The sequence below is a fragment of the Balaenoptera acutorostrata genome, chromosome 1, assembly GCF_949987535.1.
Source record: "Balaenoptera acutorostrata chromosome 1, mBalAcu1.1, whole genome shotgun sequence".
Lineage (NCBI taxonomy): Eukaryota > Metazoa > Chordata > Mammalia > Artiodactyla > Balaenopteridae > Balaenoptera > Balaenoptera acutorostrata.
The window spans coordinates 34,006,745-34,034,634 of record NC_080064.1 but is presented as its reverse complement, the minus strand read 5'-3'; the positions used below and the strand labels follow the sequence as shown (position 1 = coordinate 34,034,634).

General features: G+C 59.6%; 1 protein-coding gene across 1 annotated transcript; it reads right to left on the bottom strand.

Annotated features, from left to right (window-relative positions):
- Nucleotides 1-224: 224 nt before the first annotated feature.
- On the bottom strand, nt 225-21,901 carry FOXO6 (forkhead box O6). Its single transcript, XM_057530596.1, has 2 exons — nt 20,835-21,901; nt 225-2,429 (listed from the first exon to the last, which is right to left on the bottom strand). Exons 1-2 carry the CDS (start codon nt 21,246-21,248, stop codon nt 1,164-1,166), a joined length of 1,680 nt encoding a protein of 559 aa, XP_057386579.1. The 5' UTR covers nt 21,249-21,901; the 3' UTR covers nt 225-1,163.
- Nucleotides 21,902-27,890: the final 5,989 nt, after the last annotated feature.

The window sequence follows — 27,890 nt, the reverse complement described above, 5'->3', positions numbered from 1 at the left end:
ATGTTCACAGAAACAGGTGCAGAGCTCCACACAGGCACATCTCCAGCATCCAAAACTCAGTAGGCACTTAACCAATGTGTGTTGAGCAGACAGACATCAGTGAATGCTGACACAGACTCAGACACAAAGCCACAATGGGCTCGGGCACAGGGACCCCCGCCTCCATGATCCCTACCAATTATCCTCTTCCTCCGCAGCTCCCCCTACTAGCCCAAGGCACGAGAAATATTTAAAACAATTTTATTCATGAAAATATGCTGTACAATGCACTCTACACGGCCTCGACACGGCACACACGCACACGCACACGCTGACGGCACGGCCACGGTACACTGCCTACGATATGCGCCGGGGACGCCGCGCCCACAGACCGCCCCGACCGGACACTTATAAATAGGGGAGAGAGGAGCCAGGACTGGCACGGAGAAAGGGGTGTCGGATTGGGGGGTGGATCCGGAGCTGAGGCCCACTGGGGAGGCTGAGACCAGTACTGGGGAATGGGGACGAGCGGAAAGGGAGAGGGACTTCCACCCGGGAGGGGAGAAACTAAGGCGGGCAAGGATGAGTGGGCGGGGCTGAACTGTGGGTCTGGAGGTCGGAGAGTGGTTGAGGGCCGAAGGAGGACAGCTCAGGGTGAACAGCCAATAGGTAGGTGTGAGTGTGTTTCTGGGAGCGGGTTCCTGGCTTGGGGTGGGTGAGGCTAAGACCAGTGGGAACGTGTCAACTGGGGATCAGATTCGACTTTGGGGTGGGCGATTCGTCACGCGGGGGCCCCGCAAAGGAAACTGAAGATTCGGAGACGCCCCCCCACCCCGCCCCGCCCCGCCCAATCTCCCGGTGGGCTTCCCAGACCAGCACGGCCCACCTCATTCCTCCCTACTCCCACCCAGCCCGGAATCCAACCTCCACTCCCAGGCTTCCCGCCCTTGGGAGGAGGGGGAGCGGGTCTCAGGAGTCTGGGCAAGAATGGCAGGGTGCCCCAGCCCCTCCCTACCACTTCCCTCAGCGGTCAGCTTCCGAGGGATGTCTCTAGCTGGGTTGGGGCTGCCTCCTGGATCCCCTCCGTGGAGCGGGAATGGGAGTGGGGACCCGGGGATCAGGATGGGAAGACAGAGGCCCCTGGGGGGGGCGGGGCAGGGCACCGGGGGCGCGGGAGGCGGCCCTCAGCCCGGCACCCAGCTCTGGTTGGGGGGCGGGGCCCCAGCCAGGCCGGGAGGCGGCGGCGGCAGGGCCGAGTCGAAGTTGAAGTCCATTTCGTCGCTGTCCATGAAGTCGTTGAGGATGATGGACTCGACGTCGCACTCGAGGCTCCCGCTGAACATGTCGAGGTCCAGGTCGGCCGGGAAGCGGTCGGGCGCGGCACCCAGCGGCCCTGCGGCGGCAGCCGCGTACGGCCCCGGCAGCGCGTCCAGCAGGAGGCCGCCGGGGGGGCCCCCGAAGACGGCCGCGTGGCCCGGCGGCGCCACTCCCGCCGCGCCCGCCTCGCCGGGCAGCGTCATAAGGCTGATGGGGTGGGCTAAGGCACTGCGCGAGGGCGCCGGTGGCGCGTATGGGGCCACCCCCTTGCCCGGGTAGGCGGTGGCCGCGCCCGCCAGCGCCAGCTCCCCGGGCGCGCCCAGCACCGGGCCGGGCCTGGGTGCGGGTGGCGGTGGCGGCAGCAGCGCGGGCAGCGCCCCCGGGCGGTAGGGCGCGGCGGCCGGCGCAAAGCTGGCCTGCTTGTTCTCCTGGATGGTCTGCATGGGCAGGCGGCGCAGCGCGCCCAGCGCCGGCGGCCCGAAGCCCCCGCCCCCGCCGTAGGCACCGCCCTTGCAGCCGCCGAAGTAGGCGGGCGTCCCGGCGCGGGCCCGCGGCCCGTACGCATCCTGCGAGCCGTCCAGCAGCGCCTCGGGCAGCCCCGCCCCGCCGCCGCCATGCAGGCCCAGCGGGCCCCCGAGCTCGGCCAGGCGGGTTAGCTCCCCCGGGCAGCGCGCACCCAGCGCGGGCGATAACGCGCTCGCCGGGCTCGGGTACATGAGCGGCGACGACGGCGCCAGGGCCTCCAGGGCCTCGTCGTCCTCCAGTTCGGCCGCCTCCCCGAGTAGGGGTCTCCCGCCGCCGCGGAAGTCGGCCCACGCCTCGTAGTCGTCGCTGGCGTGGGAGGCCGGGCTCGTGGCCCACTTGGCCGCGGCAGGCACGGGTCCCGGGGCTGGCGCGCCCTGGGGACTGTCGTCGGGGCTTCGCTCCGGTGCCTGCAGCTGCTTCTTCTTGCTGGCCTTGCCCTTGATGCGCAGGAACTTGGCCCCGTTGTCCATGGACACAGCCCTGCGCCGCGGGGTCTTGCCCGTCTTTCCGCCCTCAGGGTTCAGCATCCACCAGGAGCTCTTGCCTGTGCCCTCGTTCTGCACGCGGATGAACCGGGTGTGCAGAGACAGGTTGTGGCGGATGGAGTTCTGTGGCCAGAGACAAGGATAGGGGTGGGCGAGTGGGAAGTGAGGGGGTAATTGATGGGAAAAGGAGTGGGAGAAAATAGAGAAGCGAGAGTATAAGAGAACAGGAGAGGAGCCAAAAGGTGGAGGGGGAGGGAATAGGGAAGATGAAAGGGTAAAGGGGAGAAGGAGGGGAACAGGTGTAAGTACCAGGTCGGACAAACTCAGACTATCCATCCTCTACCCCAGACCCGCCCCATCCTTCCCGCTCCCCTGCCCCACACAGGCACTGTCCGTAGGGTGAGGCCAGGGCTTTGGGTCTAGCCTTTTCAGGGAGGCAACTCCTAAGGGGCCTGCAGCGGGGGAGCAAGACCCCCCCTCCCCAACTCAGCCAAGCCCCGCCTGGGGCTAGCCAGGCTGCCAGGGCCCCCCAGCAGATTATGTAAGGGCTCATGCCGCTGCGGCTCATTTGTCCGCTCCCCACCACCCTGCCAGCCTGGCATGGCGCCAGGAGCCCGAAAACCCAGGGCTCCAGAAATCAATCTCGCGGTGACTGATTAAGCCCTGTTTAGAACTAATTGCTCTTTCGTGTGTGGGGAGAATAAATTACCTGCTTTAATTTCGTGTCTTTAAAATGCAACTGCAGGTAGAGAAGACTGTTAACCCTTTGCTGGGAAGACCTGACCAGGGAAAGCAGAATAGGCTGGGGGGTCCCCAAGGTGGGTAGAGGCCCAGACTTTCCCCCAACTTCTCTGAGCTTCTGTGAACTCCACAGAGGCCTTGGATCCCAGCAAGCCCCTCAAAGCACATCCATTGGCCATGAAGACCCCAGACCCCGCCTCTGCTCACTGCCCACCTTCAGGTCAGCCCAGGTCCCGTCTGGGCTGCAGCCCTCCCTCACCTCCCCTCCCCTCCCCACCCACCTGATGCAGAGTAGCTCTGCCCTCAAAGCCCCTTCCTGGTGGAACCTTCACAAAATCCCCACAAAGCAGGTGGCATCAGGCCCATTTACAGACAAGAAGACCGAGGCTCAAGAGAGGTGAAGTGGCTTGCCCAAGGCCACAGAGCCCTTCTGCTGCCCCTGGTCCTTCCCTGGGCTTCACCTTAGGCACACCCACACATATCCTCTTCTAAATTTCTGTTGGGCCCCATATCACTGCCTGCTTTTGCCAGGCCTGTCCTGGGGACAGAGGAAGGCTGGGGCGTCCACAGCTCCACTGACCTGGCTCCCCACAAGAACCTGGAGGAGTAGAACTTCTGCAGGGCCTACCATGCCCCAGCTCTGAGGCCTCCCTGCTGGTGGCCTGGACCTCCTGGCTCAGGCACTGCTGTGGAAACAGCAGGGGTTTGGGTATCTGCAGGGCTGGGCAGGATGCCTGGCTCTTTTCAGCCACCTAGCTACGTGACCATGGCTATTGACTCAATCTCCAGGAGCCCGTGCCTCAGTGAGCGCCTCTGAAAAAAATGGGCGACATCCAGTAACCACCTCAGAAGGCTGTTAGATCATTATCTGAGATAACGTGTGTGGGTGTTTGGTGAACACACCAGGTGCCCATAACGCTGGTTAGATCCCTCACTCTGGCCAGAAGACCTCACTTCTTAGATCACTCCACAGACCCACTCTGTCTCTACAATCCTTAGTATCAGGCCCTGAGTGTAACTGCGCTGGGCACGAAAAACTCTGGGGAGCTGGCATTACCCCATCTCATGTACCAGGGAATGGAGGCCAGAGGCATGATGTAACTTGCCCTCGGTCCCACAGGCGGCAATGCCAGGTACCACTCCAGATCTGCCCGGCATACAGACCTGCTCTCATCCGCCCAGCTCCAGAACCTCTGATCCACGAGGGCTCTCCCTCCTGCCTCCTTCCCGCCTGTCTCCAGAAGGAGGGGTCCTCCCTGCTGCCCAGGGCACCCTCCCACCCCTCACACCCAGTTCCAGGTACTCACCTGACTCTTCAGGGCCCCAGGCTCCCTATCTCTGGCACTTTCTGGTCTTGGGAGATAACAGCTAGGGCTTCAAGGTCCGTCCCAGCATTGTCCTGCCTGGCTTCTCCTGGGGCCCTGAGAGGAGGGGAGCTGGACCCCCAGGGAGTGGTGCTCCCTGGAGTAGAAACCCCCTCTCCCGCTCCCGCCCCTGCACCTGGCTCCCCAGCCCCTTCCCAACACCTGTGTTTGTTGCGGGGGGGCCTCAGAGGCCTCAGTTCTCCTCCCCTGGGGGATTATCTGCCTTACCAGAGGCTCTACCTCCCAGCTGCTCCAGCTAGAGGTCAGTCAGGCTACACCTCTTTATCAGTGTCACTATGTGCCAGCCTGGTTCTGAGTGCTTGGGGGTGGGGGGAGGAGGAAGGACACCGCCAAGTACGGGCACCTCCCGAATACCTGCCAGGTCAGCCCTGAGTACTGAAAGTACTTGATCTCACGTGATCATTCTATCAGTCTCCATACAACGCAGGGATTGTGAGCCCTATTCAAGATGAGGCGAGTGAGGCTCAGAGAGGTTAAGTAAGTTGAAAAGATCACACAGTTTAAGTGGCAGAGCCAGGCATTGATTTCAGGTTAGTCTCGTTCTGAGTCTAAAGGACCTCACGTTCCACCATGGGAGAGAGAACAAGTCAGAGAACTTCCAAAGAATCTTAGGAAACCAGTCCTCCATTTCTTCTGAAACTTTCCGTGACGTAACCAACCCTAGAAGCTGGCAGTATGGGAAGCTGGGGGCATGTTAAAAGGTCAAAATTCCCTACAAGTCTTGTGCTTCCTTTGTAGAATTCAAAGGAATCTTGCACTGTACTCTGTAATACTTCCAAATTTTCTGAATATCAATAAAAATATTTTAGATTACCACCAAGAACACATGTTCCAGGCCTATGAAGGTCTGCATCCTTCCCCACTCTGTTCCCTGCCCAGCCAGGTACCCCTGAGCCCCAGCCCAAAACCACAGCTGGTTGGACCCAGAGAGAAAAAAGGACTTGCCGCAGTTCACCCAGGGATTCGAGCCCAGGCCTCCTGACCCCCAGCTTGGTGGCCCTCCTCCCCCGGCAAGCCTGACCTGGGGCCAGTCCCTCCTCCTCTCTGGGCCTGTTTCCCTCCCCATAAATTGATGAGATGGGCCACTGCACTCTAGGCACCTTTTCAGTCTGACAATAAAAAGTTCTTGGAATCATTCAGTCCAGAGGTTTTCAAACTTTTGTTTTTTCTAAAGTAGTGGAACCTTTTTAGTGAATGGAATCTAATGCAAAACTTGAGTGTTCTACACTCAAGCCATCGGAGGTGGGGCAGGGGTACCTGGAGCCCTGCCTGCTCAGCACCCTCCCTTGGCACTCTCACTGAAAACGAGGCCCTTGGGGAGGGATTCTGCAGGCCAGGTGGATGGGGCAGTTGAGGCCTAGAAAGGTGCCGTGCCTTGCCCAGTGTCACCCACGGAGGTGGCCCAGAGCTGGGCGAGGACCTAGGCCTTGGTCTGCTGAGCCAGGCTCTTCACCAGGTGTGCACCAGGGCTGTGCCCCAGGAGGCAAGGCCAGGCCCTGCAGCCCATTCTGGCTACTCAGGTCCCAGCCACCTGGCATCCATCAGAGCTCCCGGCCAAGATCCAGTGGCAAGCGCTGATCACATCTCGCCCACAAGGCCTCCTGGGAGGTCAGAGGCCACGGAGGAGGTGAGGGAGACGCCTCTACCAGGCAGCAGTAACCAGGGCTCCCTCTCAGAGTCACCTAGCAACCCGCCACCACAGCTACGGCCCCGGCATGCCCCGGTTCCCCTGGTGCCCAAGCTGGGCCCTGCTTCTGGGGCCTCACACCTCCCACACCTCCATGCAGGCCTGGGGCAGGTTCCCAGGGGAGATGGGACCTCCCTGACTCAGTGCCTCAGAGGCCATCAAGAGGCAGAGGGAAGGGACAGTAGGTTACATCCCATGCCCATCCTACTCTCCCTCAGAACCTGGGTGAGAGGCCAGCCCCCTGGGGCCTCAGGCACCAGGGAGAAGAGGCTGGTACAGGACAAAGAGCACGGGCTCTGGTGTTGGATCTGGATTCCAGTCTTGGCTTTAACACCCACAAACAATGGAGCAAAAGATGCTTTGAACCTCTATTTCCTCAAACAGCTACCTGCTTGCACCGTTTCCCTCCAGGCAGCAGCTGGAGGGATCCTGTAAATAACGTGGACCACATCCAGTCCTGTCCAGAATACCCTGATGCCCCCATCTCACTCAGAGTAAAGAACAAAGGCTTTGCCGTAGCCCACAAGCCCCTCCATGACCTCCCAGGCTCCTCCCCTGACCCTGTCCTGCTGCCAGGAACCTGCCAGGCACCATCCCACCTTGGGGCCGCGGTCGCAGGGGCAACACTGTTCGCCCAGATACTCACATCCGTCTCTCATCTCCTTCAAGTCTCTGTTCAGATGTCACCTATGTGAGAAGCCCCATCCTGCCCACTCTTTTAACAAGTGCTTCTCTGCCTTGCCATCTCTTGGCCCCCTTAGCCTGCTCTGAATTTTTCTAAAGCAATTAGCGCTTTCTAAAGTACCATATAATTTCTTTATATTCTGTGTTTATTATTTATTGTCTGGTTTCCCTTATATTAGAAAATAAGTTCCATGAGGGATTTTTGTCCCCCCCTTTTTTTTTGTAACCGGACCCCATGTGTTTGGTATATGCTAGGCATTTCATAAAGTTTTGCTGAATGGATGAAGGAGAGACAGAAAAGGGGGGGAACATTGTGTGGCAGGGAGAATTAATGAGACTGTCAGAGTGGCTGGCACACGATAGGGGCTTCTCCAAACTGGGCTGAGAGAGGGGAATACAGGATGGAATGGGAGGCAAGCATGGGGTGGAGAAAGGCAGGAGCAGTCAGAGCCACAGAAGGAAGCGCAGAGAGGAGGAGGGGCTTCTGTGCGAGGGGAAGAAGGGCTCCCAGGGTGAACAAGGCGGCTGCCCACCCCAAGCCCCACCTGCTCGCTCCTGCTCCCCAGATAGACTTGGGGAAGCCAAGGCTTGCTGTGGCCAAGCCCTCTCACAGCCTGGACCACGTGGGCCAGAAGACGCTGCAGCAGCCCCTGTGGGAACAGAATAACCTCATCCTTGCTGATGGTGCCTCCCTCGCGAACAGGGTCTGAGCCATTTGGTAGCGGCAGCTCATCTATCCAAGGGGACACCCTCATCTATTCCCAGGACACCCTTCGCCCACGAGCGGTAATGCATTCATCTGACAGCACAACCCCATTTATCCAGCACACCAGTCCCATTTATCCAGCAAGTACAACCTCATTCGCTAACAGCACTCCATTCACCTGACGGGCCCCCTCATTTATCCAGCAGGACACCCTCATTTATCCTCCAAGTCGGAGGCTCTCCTTCCTCCTGTGGTGTGGCTGTGTTCTCTGACGGTGCAACCCGACTGATCCAGCAGGACAGCATCTCTTCTACAAGTACACTTCATCCCCTGATAGTACGACCTCATTTATCTAATAATGCAGCCTCACCTTGCCTCCAAGTACCACCTCATTCCCTGGCAGTATACCTCGTTTATCTTCCAGCACAACCTCATTTCTCCTCCCAGCACAGCTTCATTCCCTGATAGCTCAAGCTCATCCAATCTTACTTCTCCAGCCAGAGCCCACCAGATCTCAGGGCCGAAGAGTAGGGGCAAAGAGGGGGAGTTTAGAGACAGAAGAAGGGTCCCACCATTTGCTGTCCCCTGCCTAGAGAGGGCTGCATGGCACTATGACTATATCCTATCTCCCCAGGCCCTAAAGGGCCCATGGACTTTGAGTTCTAGGTTGCTCAGCCCAGCCAGCCCTCGACCGTTGCCCCACCTCCCATTTGGTCCCCTTGAGAGCTAAAGAGGGCCTACAGGATGGATTTCCTTCAGCTCTCCAACAGGGGAAAAACCCCACCTGATTCGATTTGTAGCATTTGCTGATTTCTGTGGCATGGATACTCCCATCGTAGCCAATTTTAAGCTGGCAGCATGATGTCATTGAGTGCAGAACTGGGAAGAAGTGTGCATGATCAGCTCTCACGAGCCAGTGCAAGCCAGCTCTCGCACACCACTGGCCCGTGCTCAAATACCGAGGCCGGAGAAGGGCACCACCTACCATGTGCCAGACCTAAGCTAGACTCTTTAGATATGTTTCTTCTTTGAATCCTAAAAACCATGCAAACTGTGAGTAGGTAATGCTATTTTACAAAGGGTGGGGGGAGAACTGAGGCTCAGGTGGGTTAAATGACACCTGAGGCCATGAAGCTGGGAAGTGATGGAACCAGGTCTGGGTCTCCGGGCTGTTGGATTCCAAAGCTAAGGCTCTTCCTACCCACACCGCCAATGTGGCGGGGAACACTGCCCTGCTGCCCACCTCAGAGGTCATACCTGCCCTGGTTCTCAAGCCCAAGCTTCCTGGTTTTCATCAGAGACAGGAGACTCAAGTCTTGTGCTCCCCACCCACAAGCCCTGTGCTACCTCCTGGCCTCTGGCACCAAGGGGATTCCAGGACCCTCCCAGTTCAGTCCTGGGTCTTGCGTCCATCCATCCAGCCCAAAACCAGGTATGGTTGCCTCTCCAGGTCCCATCGCTGTCCAAGGTTCATCCTGGCCCCTCCCTCAGGAAGCTGACCCCAACTACCCAATGGGGATGGTGATCCAGCTCCACCCTCTAGTGCCTTCCTGAGCGGAGATCACCTGTGGGGCGTGTGAGCGCTCTCATCCCCTCCGTGACTCCCATTTCCTCTCTCCCTGCTTCCTTCCCTCCTTTCCTGCATAAAGAAGGGTTAAGGGCTAGAGTTGGAATCCCAACTTCATCCATGTGACCTTGGGCCTCCCCTGTAAAAGACGGTAACTATCGCAACATCCATGGGGGAGGGGGCGTGGCTGGGAACTGGATGAGATCCCACATGTCAAGAGCCTTCCTGACTCCCTGTCTCAGCCCCAGGAGCAGCTCTTGTACCACACCCCACCCCCTCTGGCCCAGGAACACACCTGACTCAGAGAAAGCCACAGACTCTGGGGGAGGGTGGCTGGCGGGGGGAAGGGTCACTGGCTCTGCTGCCTGGAGTACTCAGTCCAGACAGGATTCCTGGCAGAAGGGGTGACCTGGATGACCTCAGGGCCCTGAGGCCACATGTAAACCCTTGGTACTAGGGTGTGTAGTGAAGGAGGGGTAGAAGGGCAGGTGGGGGCATCAGAGCCACAAGTGTTGACAGGTGAATGGGCTTGGGGTCAGCAGTGGAACAGAAGTGGGCAGCCAGGGGCCAGGAGGAACCAAATGTCCAAAGCAAGGCATGAGGTCAAGGGACAAGCCCTGGCGTCCCCCACCCCTGCCACCCCAGAGACAACAGAACCCACACACCCAGCCCGGACAGCACACAAATCAGCAGCAGAAGTCCCAGCTCACCCCTACTCAAAAGCCCATGGCTCCTCATCCCGCCAGCGCTTGGGTCCAACTCCAGACTGACATTCAAGGGCCCTCTGATGCTCTCCAGCTTCATTACCTCCATTCCCTTAAACCCATCTGGGGCTCCAGCCACCCTGGATGTCTCACGCCTCCATGCCTTCACACACTCTGTTCCCTGTGCCCTTCCCTCGCTCTCTGCTCAAGCGGTTCCTGCTGCTGCATCAGGGCTAGCTGTGCAGCATCTTCCTAGCCCCCTCTGCAAGCCCCAAAGGTAGTTGCTCCCCCTTCAGTGCTACTGCAAAAATCTACCTGCACGCTGGAGTATAACCGTAGGTGAGTCTGCCTCCCCACTTGAACTCTGTGGGGCAATCCTTGGCTCACAGCAAGTCAACACATAGGTTGGAACCCTCAGCAGCCATGAACCACTCAGGCCTGGCAACTCTGTGCCGTTTTCTGTTCAACAAGACCTCAGGCCGGAGCTCCAGGCCTTGCCTCCTCCCTCCCAGTTTCCCCTCCAGTTCCTGCTGCCTCTGCCACCTCCCTACTTCTCCCCTGGCTTCTCGGGAGACTTCAGCAAAGTGAGAAAGGAAAGAAACTACCATTTGCTGAGCATTCGGTGCACTGTGCTGGCACTCAACAATTAAAATCTTACTGAGTATCTGTAACAAACCTCTGAGTTGGTTTATTATCCTGATTTTACAGATGAGAAACTGAGGCTTCAAGAGACAACTGACCTGCCCAAGCGGGTAAGTGTCGAGGCAGGAATTCACACCCAGGGCCCTTGCTCTTCCTCCTACCTTGAGAGGCCTCTAGGGAGGAGCCTAGGCCAGACAGAAGCTCCCCTGGGGAGGGGGCGCCAGGAGCTGTGCACACTGGCTCAGCAACCCCTCCACAGACTCTTCCCTCCCTCTTCCAGGATTAAAGGGGATCCCTAAATGCCAGGCCATTCAGGCCTCTCCCAGCCTCTCCTCATCGGAGCCCCCTCCCTCCCTCTGCCGGCAGCACATCCCACACCCCTGCCCCCGGCCCTGGGAGCAGCTGCGGTGACCTCACCCAGTCCTGCCCTGGGCCTGGCTCTGGGGAGGGCTCTGCAGCTGTGCCCCAGCCCTACAGGCTGGCTCCTGGGGGGGAAGGGGGGGAAGAGTAGGCATGGTGCCAAGAGGACCATCTGCTCTCCCTGGGGCATGGCCACCCGCATAGACACTGCCCTCGTCCCCAGGGGCTGCCCTTGGCCCTCTGTCCCCATGCCAAGGGGCTCCAGGAGCTCTGGGCAGCCCACCCAGACCGGGGCACCAGCCCTCATCTGCCATCTGTCTTCTCCTGGAGCCTGAGAGGTCCTTGCAGGGCATGTTGGAGCACGAATGTCCGCTGAAAAATGAACAAGTGCTCAAGGTAAGCTCTGGGGGCAGAGGCCAGAGGCCAGGGCTGGGTGTGCTGAGCACTGCCTGCCCCAGCACCAGCTCTGCCGAGCCAGGAGCAGGCGACCCCCTAGGGGCTGGCGGCGGCGGGGGGGGGGGGGGGGGGGGGGGGGCGCTCCATCCACTCACATCTGCTCAGCTGGCAGGTGCCTCTGGCTGAGGGCAAGCCCCTTCCCCCACGGCCCCAGCTCAGGTTACAAAAGAAGGCAAGGCCAGCTGAGGACAGGGGGAGGGGACTGGAGGGGTGGAGGAGGCATCACAACTTCCCAGAGTGTTGGGGGAGGAGAACTCGGATCCCTAGATGAGACTGAGGGCCAGAGAGGGAAGGACCATGCCCAAGGTCACACAGACTGCCAGTGGGCAAAGAGGAGCCAGCGTCCAGGGGCAGGCAGCCCCGGATTCAAAGGTGACCTTGAGTAAATCACTGGCCTCATCTGTAAAAATACAGTGCCTAAAACCTGCCTGCTTGCCTCCCAAGGCCATGGGGAAGGCTCTGTAGGCTAGAGAGCAGTGGTTGGACCTAAGGGCAGGACGAAGCTTGGACATCCTGATTTTCTGACACCCCAGGGGCAGAAAGGGAGGGACTAGAAGAAGAAATCCTACCCCCCACCCCAAACACATACACAAGTCAGTGTCTCTCAGGGATCAGGGCCCAGGACCCCCCGACCCCCACACACACAGCACATGTGGAGGTATCTCCTTTCCTTTCCCAGAGCAATGAATAACAATAATGATATTTGCTAAGATTTCACTGGGGACTTTACATGTAACTCTCCTTACATGCAATTCTCACAACAAAGCTTGGACATAAGTCTTTATTATTATCCCACTTTGCAGAGGGGGAAACTGAGGCTAGGTTGCCCAAGGCCACACAGAGGGTAAGTGGCAGAACTAGGACTGCTCCTCCCTGCTTGCCTCCAGACTCCTACCCACACCACTTTGTCTTACCTCTGAGATCCTCAAGGCACCAAAGGGTGCTGCTTGGCACCTCAGGCCTGGCATCTTGGAATCTTGGGGCCTCCACCCTCTCTCAGGCTCATCTTCTCCCCTGGACCCCAGTATTAGGCCCACATTGGGCACCTGAGCCAGTCTCTCCCCCCACCCCAACCCTCCATACCATCCTTTCTGCCCATGCCATTCCTCATCCCCCACAGCTTGGAGTGCCAGCTCCTTGGTGTGGCATTCAAGGCCATTCGCCGTCCGGCTCCTGCTTGCTTCCCCAGCCTCAAGTCCTGCTGGGCTCCGGCTAACACAGCCAGACCCTGTGGGGCTCCTAAAGAGTCCTGAGGGTTTGACTCCTTTGCCTGGTTCTCCCCCCTCACCTCCAAATACCCATAGCTCATAATCTGGCCCTCCATCATGACCCTGGGTAGTTTTTATCCTCGTCTTATCTCCCCCGCTGGCCCTGCAGGCATTTCGAGGGCAGGGAGCCAGTCCGGTTCCTCTGAGCAGTGCTGCACAGTGGGTGCCCAGTGGGTGCCCAGTGGGTGTAGGCCTGGATTAAGGTGAGCGGAGGAAGCGGCCATCAGCCCTGGGGCCTGCAGATGGAGGGGGGCGGACAATGTCAGCTCCCTCCCTCTGGGGGCTCTGGATTTGAGAAAGGGTGCCAGGGATCCCAGAGCCACCCCCGAGGCTGGAAGCCCCAGGGCCAAACTCTAAGGGAAATCAGAGAGACAATGCTAGGGCTGGGGGTCAGGGGGGGTAGCGGCCAGCCTGGACTGTCCTGGCCAGAGCACTCGGTTAGGGAGGAGTAGCCCAGGGGAGTTTCATTTCTGTCCCTTCCAGTGGGATACTGTGAGAGCCACTTTGTTTCTCTCAGCCTCACTTTCCTCATCTGCAAACTGGGGATAGTAGCAGTACCAGCTTCACGGTTTGCTGTGAAAATTAAATGGAAGCACACCTGTCATGGCATGTGGTGGTTGCATCCTGGGCTGGAAGAGTTCTGTGTAGCTGAAGAAGGGTCAGAAGACGGGTGGGGTGAGTGATGTGGCTGTACAGGTTGACTGGGGCCAGGTGGCCAAGGCCTGGAATGGCACGCTACAGCCCCAGGACTGGATCCTGTAAGACCAGCACCGCGCTGTACACATGGTCTCGCCTCCCCCACCCGACGGGGAGCTAGCAGAGAGCAGGGGCTGCGACTTTCCACTTCCTGGTGGGCCAGCGCCAAAGAGGCCTGCTGAGTACACCGACGTTTCCCCTCCCTCGGGCAGCCAAAGGCTCTCAGTGGCAGAGCACCTCCCTCCTGCAGCCAAAGGCTCTCAGTGGCAGAGCACGTCAGACACGGAGGGCGGGCAAATGTACTGTGGTGTTTCAGTCCCTTGGAGCTGACTGCATGGGGCTCAATTCCCTGGAGGACCCAAAAAAGAGTGAGGAGGAGAGATGTGGGCTCAGTCTGGGCAGCCTGTTTAGAGAAGGTGGTCCGCCCTGGGAGCGGAAGACGGGAGGGGGACTTCCCTGGAGGTCCAGTGGTTAAGAGTCCATGCTTCCACTGCAGGGGTTGCGGGTTCAGTCCCTGGTCGGGGAACTAAGATTCCGCAAGCAGAAGCAGAGGAAGCTACCATCTAAGGCATCGGTTCAGAATCCGACCCGTCATCAGACAGACCTGTTAAAATATAGATTCCAAAGCCCACCCACTGAGAGTCTGATACAGAGGGTCTGAGACAGGGACTGCAGACTGTACTACCTAAAAGCTTCTAGGTGACTCTGATAATCAGCCAGCTCTGCCAACAACTAAGGATTTAAGGCAGATTCTCAGAAAGACACATTGGGTTCCAGAATCACCTAGGAGGTAGGATTTTGTTCAAACTACACAAGCACCCGCCTAGTTTCTGAGGGGTGTCCCCAGGGTTCAGTCCATGAGAGTCAATAGCAGCCTTGGTGAGCATGTAACAATGGCAGTGGTTTGGGCTGAGAACTCCAGGGTCAGGTATAAAGATGGCAGTGTGAGGGCTGCCTGGGATCAGAGGCAGCAGGGAAAGTGGGAGGGAGGGCAGGGCCTGGACAAGGCCAGCAGAGGGCCCAGGGGTCCAAACAGAGCAGTTTGGGCTTGGTTGGCTCCCAGGGGAACTGAGGAGCCCTGGAGGGTTCCGGAGAGAGCATGAGTGAGCCCTGGGGCAGAAGGGCTGGCTGGGGTGTGGGCTGATACTGCACTGGCATTGGAAGATGGCGAAACATGGAGGAAACAGGTCTGCTTCTAAATCTAGGCTCAGCCTCGTCTCAGCTATGCTACCTTGGCCAAGTGACTTCATTTTTCTGAGCCTCCATTTCCTCAACTGCAAAATGGGGCTATTAACCCACACCTGGCAGGACCCAGGGAGGATGAAATGAGAGGATTTATGTGAAGTGCCCAACTGACTGCCTAGCACCCAGGCGTTAATCCTCTGAATTCTCGTTCCCCTTCCCAAAAGAGGCATCCCCCTTCGAGACCAGAAAGGCTTCTCTGCAAAGAGGGAGGCCCAGGGGGCGGGGGTGGGGGAAGGTGTGGGAGGCCCCTCCCCCACACGCCACCTGGCCCCCCTCCCACCTCCACATATGGGTTGGGGGGTGGGGAGAGGCAGCAGACAGCCAAACCCTCCCAAACAGGAGTTGGTTTCCATGGTAACCAGGATGCCAGGAGGAAGGGGGGCGCTCCAGATCCAGCTGTCCCCCTGAGCGCCCTACCAGGGCCCCAGAGCCTCTGCTAATGCCCACCTAACACCCTGTACCCCCCATCTGCCTGCTCTGGTGGCCAGCTGGGACTGCCAGGAGCACTCCCTTCACTGTGCCCAGAGTTTGTCTGCCACCTGGGTACTGCCAGGGGCAGGGTAGACAGCCCCAAGCAGGAGTCCCCAGTTCGAGTCCATCCACACCTGTACTCACGTGCTTTCACCCATGATAAGTCCCACTAGGTACTCTACGCTCTCGGTCCCAACTAATCCCTCATGGCTCCTAGAACCAGAGGGTTTGTCAGTCACAGCCCCGAAAGGGCCACAGTCTGAGTGTGTTAAGGCCCTTTGGACACAGATGAGAACACTGAGGACCAGAAGGGGAGAGAGCTTTGCTCCAGCTCACACGCGCTAGATCAGGGTGCCCTACAGGTGCTCTGCCCACCGCTCACCAACTCCCGACTCCACAGCTCCAACAGACCCCAAAGGGCTGAACTAGGACACCTTGAGTGATGCTCCAGAGAGATGGGTCATTGCCAGGGAGAAGGAAGGAAGGCCTAACAACTTGAAGGTCTTGTCTAGCAACAGAATGGGCAGTCCCAGAGCTTTCGGGCTCCAGGTCCCTGGGAGTATGTGAGAAAGGGATTGATCTGGGAAGGAGGCTTGGAAGCGGGTGATGGGCTCCACCTCTCTTGGAGATCCAAAGTCAGACTCAGAGGTGGAAGGAGTGGGCACCAATGTGTACCTGTTTCTCAGGTACCCACTCCCAAGTTGGGAGGCAAGCCACAGGCTGCAAATAGGAAAGGGGTGCTGAGGAGTCAGCCACAAGCTAAGGGAGACAGTGAGGTGAGGCGGGGGCTCCCCCTGCTATAGCTGGTGCACCCACATGCCAGAGGCTCACATCCACACACGCAGCCCACGACCACACCCTCACCCTTCACAAGACACAGAGAGAGGGGCTTCCATAGCCCCCAGGACCCCACGGAGTTGCCACCACCAGCTGCCACTCAAAGATGGGAGAAGGTGGGCTGCAAGAAACAAGCCTGCACCCTTTCCAAATCCCTCCTCTCCAGCCCCAATGGCACAGGAGGAAATGCTTGAGTTTGGGGGACAGGACGGGGTTCAATTCCCAGGTCTGCCACTTCTTAGGGATGTGACCCTAAGACAAGTCACTTCTCCACCTAGGAAACCGGGATGCTAACACCCACCTGGAAGGATGGAGGACAGGATTTGAGGGGACGTGGGCTTGGCTGGTGGGCGCCTGCTCCCCGGCGCTCTGAGCCCTTGCCCCTCTCTGGCAGAGCCCCTCCACTCCACTCAGTCCTGAGCTGGGTCCTCAGGGCGTGCAGAGAGGGGAGCCCCAAACCGCAGAAAGTGGCGGCTGGGGGGCGCTGAACTTTCGAACCCGCACACACCTCCCCCCCCCGCAAGCGCCGTTCATTACCTTAACAGGAGTTAAAAATAACCGTCTCATCTCTTTAAATTAGTCTGTCTGCAATTACCGCCTGGCACGGCGCTGCCCGCCATCGTCCCGCTGGAGCGGCGCCAGGTGGCAGGCGGGGCCCTCACCCTGTCTGTCGGTCTGTCTGTCTGCCTCCAGGTCCCCCCCTTCTCCCCGCAGAGGCGCAGCCACCCCAGGGGCCTCCCGGCGGCCCTGCCTCCCAAGCTCCCCAAGTTTCTGGGGAGGGGGCCGGGCGGGCCACGCGGCTGGCAGAGTGTGGGGCCTTCGGGGAGCAGAGGACTGGGGGGGGGGGGGAGGGGCGCGGTGGCGAGGGAGGGGCGCCGGGAGGCCCGGGAAGCCGGAAGGGCCCGCTGCGCGCCAGCGCTCGTGGGTGGGTGTGAGCAGGTGGCCGTGGGAGTCTGCCGGGCGTGCCAGCAACTGTGCCAGGAGCGGCTGGCACGGGCTCGTGCCCAGGAGGCGGGCAGCTGCCAGCCCCCCGCTCGTGCAGCGCGGGGGGAGAGGACACCCCCCAACCCGGGCTCACACCGCCTCTTCCCGCACCTCCACCAGCCCTCGGGGCTGGGGATCCCCGGAGGACAAAGAAGAAGGAGGGAGCCCTGCTGGAACGGGCTGGGGGGAGGAGAGAAGGGAGAGCCCCTGCACGCACAACCACCGCTCAGTCGGGCTGTAGCAGGACCCTCCTCCCGGCCTCTCAGATCAGTCTCTCTCTTCTAGCCCCCACCCCACCTAGGACCTACGGGCCCGCCTGGGCCGTATGGGGGGGGGACACCCCCCTGCTGATCCCACCCCACAACAGCCAAGCTGCTCCAGGCACTGAGGGAGAAGGGAAATCCCCATCCACTGGGCTCCTCCCCCACCAGTCCCGGGGACAGGAATGGGAGGCACCCAGGCCTGGCCTGGGAGCTCCCAGGGGAGCTGGCAGCCTGGAAACACAAAAGCAGGCAGAATAACTCCAAGGGCCCTAAGTGGAAGCAGCACCAGGACCCAGAGCAGCCTGGAAGGCTTCCCGGAGGAGGAAGGTGGGGTTAGAGTGTCTGAGAGGAAGTAGGAGGCTCTACCTGGATGTGGGATATCCACACTTTTGCGACACTGGAGAGGGAGGGAGACTCCTGTCCAAGCCCTCGTCCCAGACCTGGAGACCATCTGCCCTGATGGCAACACTACCAGCCTCTCTGGTGGAGTTCCCAGCACCAAGCCCAGACTCTCTTCGGGCTTCAGCCTGTTGGGTGCCTTAGGCCTGCTGTTGATCTTGCCTCCTCCAATTCCTCTCTGCAACACCTCTGAACTATCTTCCCACATCACAGGTGGGACCACAGGGCAAAGGCCAAGCACAGGGCCCTCACTCGGCCTTTCCCACGCCACAGCCCTGCCATCCCACGCTCCTAGCCCTGCCTAGGAGCCCTTGGTTCCAGCCTGGCACACCCAACAGTCTCCCAAACCCAACATATGCAATTCCACCTCCTTGCCTTTGCGTATGCAGTCAATATCCCTTGGAAGACTTTCTCCCAAATTCTACCCACCCACCCCACCCAGTGAAGACAGACCAGATCAAGTGCCATCTTCTCTGTGAGGGCTTGCCTGGCTCCCCAGGGGATCTAACCCACTTTCCCCACACCCCTACTCCCACCCCCACTCCCCGGCCCTCAGTCCTGCCTGTAAGACAGAGGGCTTGCGTGTGGAACTGGCTGAGCCCTGATGCATCCTGAAAGCAGGTGCAACGCCTTCCCCTTCGGTCCCCCCACTCCATCTAACACAGGGTTCGGTACACTCCAGGGACTCAAGTGCAACACTTACGTGGGGGAGGGGAGGGAGGAAGGAACAATGGGGTCCCTGCCCCAAGCCCTGGCACCTGAGGTGTATCACAGGCTCTGCTAACCGGAGGGTGGCTGGGAGTTGGGAACGGCCCTGCCACCAGGGCCCTGGAGGGACTGACTGGGAATGGAGGAACAGGCATTAGGAGGGACAGGAATGAGAGGGGAAGGAGGCTCCCTGGGGAGCTGGATGGGGGGGTGGGGTAGAAGGAGGACAGCCACTGAGGGGATGAGATGGGAAAGGCCAGGGGCCTCTCTGAACAGCCCTCCTCCAGTGCCTCGGGGGTCTCTGCCAGGGCCTAGGTCAGGAGCCCAAGGCTGAGGCTCCCTCACCAATGCCCTAGCCCAGGACAAGCATTCCTGAGCCCAGGGGCAGGGAGAACCTATGTGTCCCCAGCAGCGTGGTGCAGTGGAAACTGCATCCAATGGGCAGGCGGGAGGCCTGGGCCATCATCCAGGGCCTGCCGCTCACTGATGACCTGAGAAGAGTCCCATTCCCTTTCAGGGCCTCAGTCTCACAGTCTGAGAAATGAACTCATGGGACTAAATTATCTCCAAGTACCTTCCCAGTCGCAGTCTAGGATTTAGATCTGCCCTCGTTTGAAAGCTGTCAGTGTCCCCCGCCCATATCCAATGCCAGCAGGACACTATTCCAGAGGCTCTGGGTCCCTGGAGGGAGACACATCTGGATTGGAATCCAGTTTTCCCATCTACTGACTGTGTGACCTTGGGCAGTTCACTCCTCCACTCCCTGCCTCAGTGCCCAGCCCTATAAGTGGTGACAGTAAAACCCAGCTCAGGGAGTGCAGAGAGCATTAAAGGAGACACCTGGCACAGATGCCTGAAGGTGCCTGGCACAGGGCTTGGCCCTGAGACCCTCAGTGAACTGCAGTTCTCTCCCAGCTTCAAGCCTCATGTTCCCTCTTGCCATCTTCCTTATCATCCCTCACCTATCAAGCCCAGCTGGAGCTCTGCCTCCTGCAGGAAGCCCTCCTGGCTTATTCTGGCCAATAGTACCCTCCCTGGCCTCAGCACCCTCTGCACTATCCACCTATTTCTTCACTCTTTTACCAGACACGCACTGGTAGTTTCCAGTGCCAGGCTCCATGCTCGGTGCCGTGGGCACAGAGATTGTTCTGACACTGCCACTGTCTTCCAAAGGGGGTGGGGAAGGGAAATGAGACAGGACACAAAAGACTAAGACCTATGACAGGTAGGGAGAGGGCCAGAGAAGAGGGAGTCCTGAGCTAGCTAAAAAGGGTTAGGGAAGGCTTCCTGGAAGAGGCATCTGAACTCTGTGCCCTTGAGGACAGGGACTATCTACAGGGAGAAGTGAAGGGTGGGACAGTACATGGGAGGGAGGTGGGAGCAAAGCACAAGGGCAGGACCCACTTAGGAGGAACAAGTGTTCCGGAGGGGGCTGAGCCCAAGGGGACCGGAGAGAGGATGGAGAAGGAGACTCATGTCGGCCCCTCCAGCCTGTGTCCCCACCCAGTAGTGGCCAGAGACAGACAGAGAAGCTGCCAGCAGAAAGCCCGAGAGCCATGGGCTCCCAGGGCAGAGCACCGTGGCCCCTACAGTGCAGCCACTGGACATCTTGAGCTGTCCATGTCCGTGAGCCTCCCCTCCTCCACTGGCACACCTCCTTCCCCTGACCCTGCCTACAGGCACCACCAGCCAGAGCCCCTTCCCTCCATTCAGGCATGCCTCCCTCATAGAGACCCCCCTCTCCCACAGGGAGTCTCACAGCTCACAGGCCCTAGGCATGGCCCGACCCCCACCCCACCCCAGTCTCCTCTCCCCCAAAGGCATCGACTATCCCCATTCCCCAACAAGTTGGCCAGGGGAGGGTCTAGAGGCCACAATCCAGTCAAGACCCTGTCCTCGCCCAAGATGGCTCCCCCCTTTCCATTGGTTGGTACTGAGGCCTCCCTGGGGTGCCCCTCCCCTCTCCCCCTCCCCCAAGTGCATCTGGGCTCAGAAAGCCAGGGAAGTGGAAGACAGCCTGGGGTGGTCATGGACAGATCCCCAGGTCTCAATACCTTGCCCTCACACCAGCAGGGATCATCACCAGCCCACCATGCTGATCCAGGCAAGGGGGGCAGCAGCTGCCCCATGGAGAACTCAGATCTCAGGTCACCTGACCAGTTCCCCACCCTAGGCTGGCTGGTGCCCCAGAGTGAACTCCTGGCACCACAGAAAGAACTGTGGGCCTAGGGTCGCATTCCTCACCCTGAGGCCAGCTCCAGGGAGGGCAGTGGGAAAGATCTGGGAGGAAAGCAGCCACTGGCCCCAAGTCATTATTTCAGCTCTTTAAGGAGGGTGCCCTGGTGGAGAGGGTAAAACAAGAGTAACACAAAGCAAACTCGTGGGGGTAAGAGGGGCGTCCCCAATGTCTGAGGCCTGAGAATAGGTTCTTCTGCTATGCCCCCAAGGATGGGGTAAGGGTGTCCCTCGAGAGTGCCTCAAAGTGGCAGTCCCTTGTCACCCCACCAGACCTCCCACCTCGCATCCAGAGCATGCACACAGCTGCTCCCAGCACGCCCCCGCCTGTCTGCCGGCCGGCCCCACGCCCTGGGCACACACTCTGTGACTCCTGGGGGTGCCCCAGGGCCTCCCTCTAGACCGCCCGCCGGGAGCCCAGACGCATCTAGCAGCCCCTGGAAGCCCCAGCCGACGACTCCAGACCCCCTCCCCTGCCGGACGCCCCCACCTTCCAGCCGGCCGAGCTGTTGCTGTCGCCTTTATCCTTGAAGTAGGGCACGTAACGGACCATCCAGTCGTAGATCTGCGAGAGCGTGAGCCGCTTGTCCGGGGCGCTCTCGATGGCTTTGGTGATGAGGTCGGCGTAGGACAGGTTCCCCCACGCGTTCCGCCGGGAGCTCTTCGCTTTCCGCAGCGGTCCGACCTCCGCGCCCAGCGGCGGCGCTGGGGCCATCGGCGGGGCCGTGGCTCGGCGCTCCGGCCCGCAGTCCTCAGCGCCCTCGGCCACCCCTGAACCCAGCGCTCCGTCCTCGTCGCCGACCAAGTCTGGCTGCGGCAGGGGCCAGGTACACGAACGCGGCCGGCTCTGCGGCGCGAAGTCCGGGTCCACGTCCACCTGATGCGCTCGCAGCTTCGCAGCCATGGTCCCGCCCGGCTCGGGCGAGGAGGGGAGGGGGGCTCCGCGGATGGTGGGCGGGCGGCTCTGGGATCTGCGCGCCCCGGGGAGGCCCGCGGGAGGGGTCCCTGGCGGCGCCGGCTCAACCGCGGGGCGCCATGGGCCGGGTCGCGGAGACAGGGGGCTGGACGCGCTGGGAAGCCCGAAGGGAGGGAGAGGTGGGGGCAGTGAGGGAGCGGCGGCCCCGGAGCCCAGCGGGCACACACCTCGCCCAGCCCCGCTTCTAGCACCTGCCGCCTGCCTGCGCCTGCAGCCACCACCGCCACCGTCTTTGCCGCCGCTCCCCCGGCGCCGGCCCCGCACGCGGGCTCCGCTCTCCCGGGACGGGGCCGGATTGCACCATGCCGGAGCCCGAGCCCGTGCCGGAGCCCGCGCCGCCGCCGCCGCCCCGTGAATGCCGCCGCCGCCGCCGCCGCTCCGGCTCCAGCGCCAGCTCCCGCGCCTGCCGCGCTCAGCGCCGGCTGCACCTCGGATGGGCGGGGGACGGGGAGGGGGCGGGCCCGGCGCGGGAGAGGGCGGGGCGTGCCCGCCCGCGGCCGCGGAATCCTCGGCCGGCCGGGTGCCCCGCCCGCGGGCTGGAGGTGGAGGGGCGGGGCTCCCGGCCGGGGGCGACCCTGCCGCAGCCCCAGCACGCAACAGCGCCGCCTACGGAGCAGGGGAGGAGCGGCGGGCGCGACCCCGCCCCCTGCTTTGAGCTGGGGGAGGGGGCGCGGGGGCGAGGCCCAAGCGCTCTCATTGGTCCGCAGCAGGGCTGTCCCGCCCACGGACTCAGCTGGATCCCTCCCCGAAGCGCGTCAGCGGGTTATTGTTACAACCCGGGGTTTCCCGGGGCAACGGGGATGGGGCGGGGCTCAGAGCACTTGGCTCCGCCTTCTATTCCTGGGAGGAATGCCCCGCCCCTGTTTCTAGACACCCCCCCCCCTCACCTCCCCACCCCCCGCCCCCGCCCCGGTGTTTCCAAGTCTTCATTCCAGAAACCTGGTGCGGTGGATGATGGAGCTCCCCTCTTTGTGCCCTGGGCTGGAGAAAGGGAGAGGGTCAAGAATACCTGTGTTCCGGGTCAGGCTTGGCCACAATTTTGGCTTCTCCATCTGCAAGTTGTTTTTCGTGGGCTTTCAGGGTGCCTGAAGTTTAACGTGTAGTAGAATCAACCTGGCGAGCTTGTTAAAACATATTGCTGTGCCCCAGTCTGGTAAGTCTGTGTTGGGGCTTGAGACTCTGCATTTCTGAGAAGTTCCCAGGTGATGCACCCTGGACCACACTTTGCAAACCACTGCTTTAGAGTCTGTGGGAGGCTCTTGCAGGGGCTGTTGGAACAAACACTTGCCCCAAATTTCATCCTATTTGGGGAGAAGTTGCTCATTCATTTAACAGATATTTATTGAGCACCTTTGATGCACCAGGCACTGTTGGGGCTACTAAGGCCAGAGCAGCAGCAGAGATAGATGAGGTCCCTCCCTCATAGGCTGGTGGAGGAGTCAGATGTATGTAAGTCAGATCATCATACAGCCTCAGAAGGAAGAGGCCGGCTGAGCAGTTGGGCAGCCCATGACCTCATCCCACAGGGCCCTAGGCTAGGTTTCCAGCCAACACTCCACCTGCCAGCCTTTGCTTGGTGCATCCCCTCTGCCTAAAACACCCTTTACCCTCCTCAAGATCCTCATCGAAGATCTTCCCTTTCCTCAAAACTCAGCTCAACTCATCCCTGACACCTTCTTTAACCCAACACCCAGCACTTGTCCTTGTCCCTTGCTTGCCCAGACCACTGCTGCTCTGCCAGTAATATCTATGTCCCTTTAGCCCAATATTTCTCTTTTGCCAGTCAGGAAACTGAGGCCCAGAGTGGCAGGTGTCTAGCCCAGATGGAATGGCCAGGACTAGAATCTAAGCTCACCAGCCAGTACCACATTCCTGGAGAGGCTGGAGACTGCAACTTGCAGAAAGTTCTCTGGGCAGTGGGAAGGCTGGGCCCAGGCCACAGGAGACACCCGTCTCTCAAAAATTCCTTCATTTCAGCTTAGGTCCCAAGGAGTAGGACCAAGGGTGAGGGTGCGGGCAGGGCTGGAGGGGCCCCTCCTCGCTGCGCCCCCCCCCACCCCGAGGGTGGGAGCAGGTCCAGCTTGCAAATGCCTGGCGTGGCATCTGCCTGAGTCACATCCCGAAGGCAAGGGTGGGCATGGGAACCATTGGCTGTCCCCTTTCTGCTTACATATACACACACACCCTCCAGGTGGTTCTGTTTAGAGTCAGAAGGGCCCTGAAATCACTGCTGGACCCCCTCCCACGGTTCTCATATGCCCTCCCTGCCTGGGGAGCCCATGCTGAGGGCTGCCTCCTCAGGTACCCTGGAAGCCAGGCAGGCCTCCTGCTAGTCTTCAGCCCTGGTTTAGCCTGCTCTGTGAGACGGGGCCTGCTGGGGGCCATACCAGAGCTGGGAGGATCCTTAGCTGGGGGCCCTGGCACAGGCTGCCACTGCGGGGCTGGGAAGCCAGGTTGGCAGAGACGCCCTAGAGGCTGACTCAGGCTCTGCTCCGGCCCCTGCCCCTCCCAGTGTCCACAGCTGCTGCCTGGAATCTCCTCTGGGACCCACACTGGCACACTCAGCCCCCGCTCCCCCCCTGCCACACACACACACTCACACCTACCATGCACACCAATGCTCATTTTTCTCTACTCACAACTTGGTTCCTGCTCACATGTGCATTGTGAGGCTGTATAACATACTGATTAAGAGTATGGACAAGTTTCTTAACTGCCCAAAGCCACTATTTCCTAATCTATAAACGAGCATCATCATAGCATGAACTTCAGAGGCTATTTGAAGAATTCTGTAAAATCGTGAATGTCAGCATCAGGCTCAGAGTAAGTGCTCAATAATCCTAGCTGTTTTTATTACTGTTGGCATTGCCCCTACATATCTTCCCTCCCTATTTGTCCCAGGTCACACTGTCCCACCTGCTCTCACCAGGCACGCACTGGAGTCCACTCACACACTCGGGCTCACTCACATGCACACTTGCCTATGTCCCTTACACGTGTGTCCCAATTACGCAGACCCTCAAGTTCCTGTGGTTCCAACCCCAGGGCTCTCCCACTCCCCTCCCCTCCTCCACACTGGCTCTCAAGCTCCCAGTTACCCTCCCTACCACTCCCACATTCATTCCTGCTCACAGACAAGCCCCCACTTGCTCACCCTCGCTTTCCTCCCCCTTCCACACACAGGCACATTTGCTTCTGCTCACACCTTCCCTTGTACTTAAACTCACTCGCATTCCAATGCACACACACTCGCTCACTCACACACAGACACGTGCTTTACCCGGTCAACTTACACTTGGATCACAAAACCTGTGCACATACACCCGAACGATCCCAGGGCACGCCTCGGTACCTCAGCTGTCCATCCCTCCCAGTGAGGAGCAGGCACTACCCACCTCTCCCGAGGCACACTGCCCTCGGCAGACCCCTTCCTGGGCCACGCAGTGACCCCCCCCCCCCACAGCCCCGCAGGACTGTATCCTCCCGGCTGCTTCCCCTCCTCCAGTCTCAGCTCCCCAGCCCCTCCCAGCTCTCAGAATAGCCCCTGCCGCTGTCGCCACCGCCACCTCCACTGCTGCCACTGCTGAGCTGTCAGGGCCCGCCAGAGCCCGCTTCCCCAGCACGGTGCCAGCTGTCTCGGCTCACTCGGGGCAAGTGAGGACAGAGGACAGGCTTCTCTGAGGTCTGATGGGCGTAGCTGCTCTGCACCCCCGAGAACCCCCTTCCAGAACCCACCTGGAAGACCGTCAGCTTTCGGGGGAGCCCACTGCCACTTGCCCAGCATTTTCCCAGTCCCCAAAGGACTTTGCCTGTGTCCCTTTTGGTCCTCAAAAGCCCAGAGAGGGCTGCCTCCCCTTCATGGCTGAGATAAGCCGAGGTCTGGGGGGAGGGGTTTGGTCAAGGCAGAGCAGTGAGTTGGGAGCAGAGCCAGACCAGGGCCAGCCATTCCTAGCCCCTCCTGGGGGACTCGAGGGGACCCTCCCCTAAACTGCACAGAGAGCAAGAACCACCCCCCTGCCCCCACCTGCCGGTACTGAGCAGAGCCTGGTTGACATTTGATGCCACAGTTGTCAGGAAAAGAGAACAGCACAGGGGTGATGTCTGGGGACGCCTCTGGAGGGGGAGGGGCTGGTGCCCAGCGGAGGCCTCCAGGGGTAGAAGGGGGAGCGTCTGCAGAAGCCAGAGGGGACATCAGGACAGCTGGGAGAGCCTCCAAGGCAGGCTCAGGCCTGGCCCAGGGACAGTGTCAGGGAGTGGGCGGGGCTGAGCTGAGGCTGAGCGGCTGAGGGGGACAGTGCTGCAGGGGAGGGCACTGAGGCAAGATCCGAGGCGCCTTCAGCTGCCTTCACAGCCCAGGCCTGGGCCAGAGAGTCCTGCGGGCTCGGGGAGGCAGCTTAGACCTGTGACTGCCCAGTGCCCAAAAGCATGGGGCCCAGGTCAAGAGGGCCTTGTGTCCTCCTGGGCCAGGGGTCTGTACCACCACCGACAGTGGCAGAGAAGTAGTGCTGAAGTGAGCTACTCTTATAGGCCAAGCCTGTCCCACCCACCATCCCACTTAACGCTATATCCTTATTCCCCTAAGTTTTATTGAGCACTTGCTAAGTGCCAGCCCCTGCAGAGTACCTGCCAGGCATGATAATCCTTGGGAGCAAGAACTCTGCCCATCTTGTTCACTGCTGTGTCCCCAGGAGCCAAAGCAGGGGCTGGCACAGAGACTTTCAATAAACATTTGTTGAATGGCAGGATAAACTCATTGTATTCTCACAACCACCCAAGAGGCAGACACTATTATTCCCATTTTCTAGATGAAGAAAGTGAGGCTCAGAGTAGGGAAGTAAGTAGCCTGCTTCCCTGAGACTCAAACTGGAGTCTGGGTTTGCTCCTTGCACAGCACTAGAGGTAGGGGAAAATGAGCTTCGGGGCAAGTCACTTCCCTTCTCTGAGCCTCACTTTCCTCATCTGTGAAATGGGAATGGCTATACTTACCTGTAGGGGATGATTAAGACCACCTGTGTAAGGTGCACAGCATGGAGCCGGCAAAGAGCAAATGCCAGACAAATGTATGCCCCCTTCATCCTACTCCACGTTGGGCTTGCCTGATATTCTAAATTTCCACACAACCACACCTGGTATCCATGATGCCTGTAAGTCACCCCTCTTTCTGTACAACAGGAAGGAGGTGTATTAGTTTGCTGGGGCTGCTGTAACAAAGTACCGAAGCAGCTTAAAGGAACAGGAATTTACTGTCTCACAGTTCTGGAGACTAGCAGCCTGAAATCAAGGTGTTGGCAGTGCCACGCTCTCTCTGAAGCCTCTAGGGGTGAATCCGTCCTCCCCTCTTCTAGCTTCTGGTGGTTGCTGGCAATCCTGGCTTTCCTCATCTGATAAGCACATCACTCCTCTGCCTCTGTCTTCACGTGGCGTTCTTTTCCGTCTCTTCTCCATGTCTTCACATGGCATTGTCCTCTCTGTGTCTGTCTCCTGCTTATGATGACACCAGCCACACTAGATTTAGGGCCCACCCTACTGCACTGTGACCTAATCTTAACTAATTACATCAGCAAAGACTTTATTTCCAAAAAAGATCCAATGCTGAGGTTCCAGGAAGGGCGTGGATTGGGGGTGCGGGGAGACACTATTCAAACCCAGTACAAGAGGTGTAATGGAAAAGGGTGGGATTTGGAGACCATCAGGACCAGGTTCGAATTTCACCTCCTTCACTAGGAGGCTGTTTGACTGTAGACGTCTCTGAGTCTTGTTTCTTACCCCTGTAGAGCGAGGACAACAACTCTGACCTCCCAGGGATGTTGAAAGGAAAAGATGAAATGAGCACTTGACAGCCATGCCCAGCAGAAGAAGACCCACATCTCACTGTGGCCTCACTGCCCTGGCCCGCCCCGTCCTGCCCATGTGACCTCTCCTCGGGATTGTCCTGACCTAGCCTGTCATTTTCCTGATCCAGTGATCCTATCAGGACACTGAGCTGCAGTGTTCTGCTCCTGGCCCTGCTAAGTCACTTCTCTGTTCCTCAGAGCCTCTGTTTCCTGATCAAACAGGTGAGAGGCCTGGAGCAGATGATCTCAAAGGTTCCATCTGAAGCTGATGTTCGCAGAGCCCTGATACCTCCTCACAAAATACTAAAGTAGTCTGGAATTCTATAGAGCCGTGGCTGTTCAGAGAAGGAGTCCTAGGGAAGGGAGTGAGGTTTCTAGGAGAAGGTTGCCTCTACCAGCTGCCCCTGTCTTGCCAGGTGCCCCGCGGCCCACCAGGCCATGGAGGCAGCAGACTTCCCCAAGCCAGTGAGACTCTGCCTGTGAGGAGCCCCCAGAGGGCCGCCCACGGCCCGCTGGGTTTGCTGCTTCTCCCCTCGGCTGCAGCCACAGCCCCATTGCTGGATGACAGGTAGCTATGGAGAGAGGCAAGTGCCAGCCCCACCAAGGACTTCCTGTGTGACCCTGGACTGGTCCCTTACCTCAGTTTCCCCGTCTGCAAAATGGGGATCACAACACCTACCCCCGGAGTGGGCAGGAGAATGAAAGGAGATGACGTGGAGAAGGAGCTGCATAACCT

Excerpts from the sequence above, each read along its gene's own strand:
- FOXO6 (XM_057530596.1), bottom strand. The coding sequence starts at position 21,248 with ATGGCTGCGAAGCTGCGAGCGCATCAGGTGGACGTGGACCCGGACTTC. Across the intron at positions 2,430-20,834 it reads ACAGCTCGGCCGGCTGGAAG|AACTCCATCCGCCACAACCT; the intron begins GTGGGGGCGTCC and ends CTCTGGCCACAG.